Source organism: Taudactylus pleione, unplaced genomic scaffold (assembly GCF_031769625.1).
Source record: "Taudactylus pleione unplaced genomic scaffold, aTauple2 ptg000286l, whole genome shotgun sequence".
Taxonomy (NCBI): domain Eukaryota; kingdom Metazoa; phylum Chordata; class Amphibia; order Anura; family Myobatrachidae; genus Taudactylus; species Taudactylus pleione.
In genome coordinates this window covers 2188253-2195492 of record NW_028284688.1, presented here as the reverse complement: position 1 = coordinate 2195492, position 7240 = coordinate 2188253, and the positions used below count along the sequence as shown (strand labels likewise).

The following is a 7240-nucleotide window of genomic DNA, read 5'->3' as shown; positions in this document are numbered from 1 at the left end:
CTTGAGAGCCCATTTGAAGATTTGTAGAGAGGTGGAGAGTCTAATTTGGAGACAGTTCTAGGGGAATGGAGAACACATGCAAAATCTTGTAGGCAGGAATGAGAAGAAATAATCAGTTTGCAGGAGAGGTGGCATGCATTTGTTGAGAGAAGTAGGTGTGTGTTAAGGCAAATGAGGTTAGAGATGTATATAGATAAGGATTAGATGAGGACTTTGTAAGTTAGTGTGAGCAGCTTGAATTGGGTTCTGAAAGGGAAAGGGAGCCAATGTATGGCTAGTAGGATAGAAGAAACAGATATATAATGTTTGGAGATGAAAATGAGCCAAACAGCAGCATTGAGGACAGATTAGAGTGGAGATATGTGATAATTAGTGAGGCCAGTCAGGCAGGGTTTACAATAGTCCAATTGGGAGATGACGAATGAGTGGATGAGGGTTTTAGTAGCATACTAAATATTTTTGAGTTGGAAATGGCAGGACTGAATGTGTGATTTGAAGGAGAGGGAGGAGTCCATGATCACAACAAGAGAGTGCACTTTAGGGCTAGAGGAGATTGTTGTCCCATCAATAGATAATGAAATTGTGGGACATGAGATAATGTAGGAAGGTGGACAATGATCATCTTAGTCTTAGACATGTTGTGTTTTAGAAAGAATTGGGATGAGTTCTTTTAAAGAAGATTTACAGTATAGAGGGAAAGCAGAAGAGGTCCAAGAACAGAACCTTGGGGTACACCAACTCTGAAAGTGGGGTCAAAGAGGAGTCATGGGTGGAGACAGAGAATGAATGAACAGAGAGGTAGGAGGATAGCCAGGAGAGGGAAGTGTAATGTAGACCAAATGAGTTAAGGATTTGCAGGAAAAGAAGATGGTCCTCAGTGTCAAAAGCAGCAGAGAGGTCAAGGAGAATATTTTGACAATTGCAGTATAACACTTGAATTTACATTTTCTGAATTCTTTATTCTTTGCTTGCAATGCAGTTGTTTCACAGTGTACTTGTTCCTTAAAATGTAATACTTTTGCTCTGACTGTGTCTGTTGTTTACTTTGCAGTGTTTGCCTCTAGCTCCACTACCAAGCAGTCAAACTCTGGCATACAATTTTGAAGCATGGCCAATCCTATCTTTTCATCATCTATTTTTACACCAAAATACTTTAACTGCTGCGAGACAGACAACATCCTGCCTATATAATCACTCATAGTTCTGCAATTTTGTAACTTCATATTATACAATATATGTCTTAAATCTATATTCCTTATGAGACATCCATCCTGACATGCCTCTGGCAATGCAGTTCACATGTCTCTAGATGGCATATTCCTTGATTTATGGATTACACATATTGCTCCACACAAAAGTTTATAGTACCCAAGAATCTGTCTTCTTCATCTGGGCTTGTACTGTGACCCGGATCTACTGTTACTTTCCACAGTTATTCCCACTTAAGTTGCATCTCCATAGAAAATCTCCATTTCGTGTAGATCTCTGCACCTTTAAGTTTAATGAACCCCATCATAGGTGTAATTCTTGCATGTATGCTCCTTAAAGTATTATTGTGCAAATTTAGTATTGTACAAAAGGTTTGCTGTGAAACTTTTTTGTTTATAACACACTCTGCTTGCTTTACTCTATGCTGCTGCATTCTCTGTAACTTTACATGTAGCCAAAATAGCACACCGATGTTGCTCTGGTGTCTTTAATAAAATGTTTCTGTTCACTTTCTGCAATACCCTGTGTCTTTACTTTTGCATACACTTTGTGTCTTGAATGCTTATCTCTCTGTGTGTTCTGGATGTGTCTTTATGTAGCTATGTGCTTTGGTAGTGTCCTTATAGTGCTGTGCACTCAGTGTGTCCTTATATCTAGTTGTGCACCATGGGCCCATAACCCTTTGGAAATGTGTGTAACATTTGGTAGTTTTAGCAGAGTTGTAAACACATCAGTGGATATATATATATGATGAGTAATCCATTAAAACTTAATTGGGTTGAGTGTATTAGGCAGTTCACCAGCCAGTGACTGTATCAAGTACTACATTCTTGGTGCAGGCACTGGAAAAGCCATAATATGCTTTTAGTTGTCTTAGGTCTTAGGAGCTAAGGCGAGGACAGTCATTTTTATCTGTTTCACTCATACACAGTAAAGCAAGACAGTGCTAGTTTTGGAGGCCATCTTAGTAAGGGAAGAGAAGTGTCGTTTGAGGAGAAATTTTGCCAAAAGAAGCATAGAAAATATTATGTCTATATTACTCCTACATTTTTCAATAGCAGTAGCCATTTGTAATTCTAAGTTTTAGAAAGGCTGCTTTTATATCATTATTCCTAAGTGTATAAATCATAGGATTTAGCATTGGTGTAATAATTAGGTAAAATATAGCAATGAATTTGTCTGCTCCTGAAAGAGAACTTGACCTAGGTTTCATGTAGGCAGCCATAGCTGAGCCATAAAACATTGTCACAACCATCATGTGAGACCCACAGGTGGAGAAAGCTTTCCGCTGCCCAGCTGCAGATTTAATTTTTAAAATGCTTGAAATTATTTTAAAATAAGATATTACAATAAATGTGACTGGTGCTATGAGAACAATCACACCAGCAGCAAAAATTACTAATTCATTAAGCAAAATATTTTCACAACCCAATGATAATACTTCTGGCACTTCACATAAAAAATGATTAATTTCATTATTGTTACAATGATTTACATTCAGTGTAAGAGTAACATGGGAAATAGAGAGAAGAAACCCACATATCCATGTACCCATGGCTGATCTCACACAAACCGCTTTACCCATGATTGTAGTATAATGTAATGGATAACATATAGCTACATAACGGTCATAAGCCATAATAGTAAGCAGAATACACTCTGTTACCCCTAAGGAGAGATAAACATACATTTGTGCTGCACACTCAGCATAAGAGATAGTTTTCTTAACTGACAACAAATCTTTCACGATCCTCGGCAGAGTGGAAGATGAATAGCAGAGATCCAGAAAAGAGAGGTTGAAAAGGAAGAAATACATCGGTGTGTGAAGATTGGCATCTGTCATAATTAGAAGAATTATGAAAATATTTCCAATTAATATGATCATATACACAAACAGAAAGACATAGAAAATAATAACTTGTGTCCTCGGCTGACTGGAAAGTCCAAGAAGAATAAATTCCATTACCGCTGTATTATTTTTCCAAGGCATCCTTTATTACGTGTTATGTTCATGAATGATGGTTATTAAATGCAAAAAATTAAAAAATTCATCACCTAATTTTTTCTTTGTAATTATCTTTTCTATATTGCATCAGATATAATGCCTGTAACTTAAAATAAAGAGTACAGTATGTGGTGTCATGTGGAAAGTAGTTATAGATACAATACTTACAGTTTAGGTAAATTCTCTGACCTGCCACCCACATCATTTATTTCTGACAAATGTAAAAATATCTCAGTATTTGTAAAGGCAGAAGAAAACTTCTGTGGTGGTGCAATAGAGAGTCCTCACATCAAGGACAAGGTTATGCTCAATATCTTACAGTAGCTCAGTTCCTGGAACCATGGATTGTAATTATCATTTTTTATTTTACTGACTATTTTAAGCTATCATGATTCATGTTTTTGCCTCTGGCTATCGCTCCTTATTCCAACTGCAGAATATCACATGAATTGCTTTATAATTTATAATTGGAGGCTGATAATGTTGCTGTCCAATAATAGCCATATGTATTTACTCACAAATTGTTACTTTGCTGCCCGCTGTGTGATTTAATCCTTTTATATTGTGAGCTCATGTGAGCAGGAACATCAAGTCCTCCTGTATCATGGCATTGCAGGTAATTTGATTCATATCATTATCCTATCAATGTAAGGAACCAAATAATATCAGTTGCTTTACTACAGGAATGAGGAGGGTATGGCGGGTGCGGCCCACTCCCGGTGTCACCCTCTGAGGGTGAGACACCAAAATAATGGCTCCTTCTAATAAGTGACTGGGAAACGGGTGCAGCACTGTGATGTTATTGAGGCATATAGAGACCTAGGTCTGCATCTTCCATCTTAGGCCCACTCAGATGGCCAATGGCTCCCTGATGGTGATCTGATACTGCATTTTCAGACATAGCACTCATATCTGCAATAGAAAAAAGGTGAATTTCACCTCCTAGCGCTTCCCCAACACCACATGCAGATAGGTAATGAGGCAACAAAACTTATAATCACCATAACACAACTCCACTTGTTATGGGACCATATAACAATGTAGGTAAATCTTGCAGTCTCTAGTTATAACAAGACTTGAATTTCCTTATCCTCCAATGTTTAGTGCGCTGGTCACAGCAAAGTGTCACATATGGGGATATAAAAAACAAAAACAAACAGTGTAGATCCAAATAAAATAAGATATACTTTTAATTATAAGTTACACTCACAAATGACAAATGAAAATCGAGCATGTAAAGATCCATACAATATGGCACAGCAGCAGCATGTACATAAACTCCCTCCTTGGATTCCTTGGATGGTAAAAAAGGGGGGGCAAAGATACCTGCTCCGGATGCAGTACTATGCCCAAGGTAAAACAGGTACAGCCAAACCTCTGCCAGTATTAGATATCGTCCTTAGAGCCCACGCTTAACACGTTTCAGACCTCTTGGTCCTTCCTCAGAAGTGTGTGTGGGTTTTTCCTGGTGCACAGGATCAGGGAACTTGTAGTATTCTATCTGCAAAGATATCAGCAGAGCCAGGACCAATAGCAGGAAAGGGAGGGGTATTTAATGTGACTGGGACTGAGAATGGCATTCACATCTGTTGGACTAAACCATGAGAAAGACCAAAGGAGGGTCAGAATGCGTGGGTGCCACACATAATCACTGGATGTGATATAGAGTGGAGATATACAGGTTGAGTGTCCCCTATCCAAAATGCTTTGGAGCAGAGGTATATTGGATATGGGATTTTTACGTATTTTGGAATTATTGCAGATCATAATGAAATATCTTGGGAATGGAACCCAAATCTAGCCACAGAATGCATATAAGTTTCATATACAGATTATACTCACAGCCTCCAGGTAATTTTATACAATATTTGTAATAATTGTATGCATCAAAGAAAGTTTGTGTACATACTGTACATGAAATTTATTTATGTTTCATATACACCTTAAACACACAGCCTGAGGGTTGTTTTATATAGTATTTTTAAAAATGGTGTGCCTTTAACAAAGTTTGTGTACAATGAACCATCAGACAGCAAAAATATGTATAACTGAATATTTTGCATTTCGGAATATTTGGATATGTTAGACTAAACCTGTATTAGAGACAGGCTGGAACTGTGACCAGGATGAAAACCCAGGACTGCAGCCAGGGGAATGATAATGGTCAATACACCTTAAGAAATGTCCATAGTCAGTTCTTGCAATCATGCTTGTGGATTCTGTCTTTGTGATTGCCAATTTTTACACAAATTTGTATGTTATTTTATGCTTCTATAGACACATTTTGTTCTTTACTGTGTGACATTTGGTATAATTAAAATTAAATGTATATTTTCTCCTCTATTTCTGGATTACTCCCTGCTAAATGCTACTGTAATTGCGAGGAGACCATATATCAAAGGGATTTTTTTGTGTGCTGTGGAAATTGCTATTTGAGCAGACATCTGTAGAACGACAACAGAAATTGGGCTTGTATCCATTTATTTTCAATGTAGTAACGCTGATGGAGTGATATTCCTTACTTGTTGTGTATGCTTGTGGGTGGAGGAGTGAGGAACTTCTTTGGAAATTTACACTACTAGCTGCTTTTAGAGTGCACACAGGGCCTGATTCAGAGCTGGATGCTCTGACAAGAGCACTCGCTCTGATTCAGGGCCGTCCTACCTAAAATTGGAGTGGCCTCCTGGCCACTCACATAGCTGTGGGTGACCACCCACAGCTTATGCGAGTGGCCAAAAAGATGGTTGCGATGGTCAAAACCATCTGGACCATCGGGCTTGCGACAAGGCCCTTGCAGTAGGGTCTTGTTCGCCGCAAGCCCGGAGTGCTTTTGGCTCTATCAGAGCCAAAAACACTCCCACTGACATCACTAGTGATGTCAGTGGGGCCGGACCCAGATGGTAGGCGTTCCCATGGGAACGCCTCCAACTGGGCAGCCATGCCCCTGACACGCCCACAAAAAGGGGGTGTGCTGTCAATCACCATCGACAGCATGCCCCCTTTGGTGCAAGACCCGGAGCGATGGCTTCCCCGTCGCAAACCGGGTCTCACACATGTGCACGATGGAGCAGCCTCCGTTGTGCGCATGCGCACTTGGGCAACATCAACCCACTTGCGAGCGCTCAGCCCTCACGAGCGGGTCTGAATCAGGCCCACTGTTCACTTTATTACTGTTACTAGAACATGAATTTCCAGTTTTGTGCAGTCAATTCTGAACACCTTACAACTCATAGTATTTTATATCAATATTTGCCACAGGATGTCTAAACTAAGCAAAAGAGCAGCAGTACAAACACATGGCAATTTAAAAGACACACATCTATGAAATATTGTGACACAGCAGTGGCAGACAAGATAGCAGTTTAAGAAACTATATGACCCCATAGAAAAAATGTTTTCATTAATCAAGAAATAGATCAGACAGAGGCCTGAGGGAAATGGAGGTGGAGTAAGTAGTGGAAGGGAGGTAAAGTATGATTGATTGATTGATTGATTGAGAAAATTACATTTGAGACATGGTATTGCAAGAGCTGTTTTGCAGAAACTCAGGAGAGAAAAGGCCATAAAAGATTAAATTGTTATAAACCAAGGTTTCCTGACAAGGGTGGCAAGGGAAGATGGTCATTGTACCCCCCTCCATCCTCTAGTCTAATTGGGAAACACATCACTGTATTACATGTATGAGGTGCACTAGAGATTTTGAATATGAAGGGAATTACCTTAGAGGCCTCAGAGCAGTAAAGGGAAATGGATGTGGTGCATGTAATGGAAAGCACATAAAAAGAATGATTGATTAAAACAATAAAATTGAGATGTGGCTGTGTATCTTCTTATAACAAAATATAATAATAATAATAATAATAATAATATTAATAATAATAATTAATAATAATAATATATATGCTCTATATAGTAATTCTGTTAAAGTGTATTACATTTTAAGAGGCAGCACAATATTTCTAATTAAACATTTGTTGTACATTAGTAAGTTAGAGCAATAACTGATAAAATATTTGTCTATGAAAA

General features: G+C 38.5%; 1 protein-coding gene across 1 annotated transcript; it reads right to left on the bottom strand.

The window, feature by feature from the left end:
• Positions 1–2260: 2260 nt before the first annotated feature.
• On the bottom strand, positions 2261–3199 carry LOC148511994 (olfactory receptor 2D2-like). Its single transcript, XM_088482384.1, has one exon. It carries the CDS (start codon positions 3197–3199, stop codon positions 2261–2263), a length of 939 nt encoding a protein of 312 aa, XP_088338510.1.
• Positions 3200–7240: the final 4041 nt, after the last annotated feature.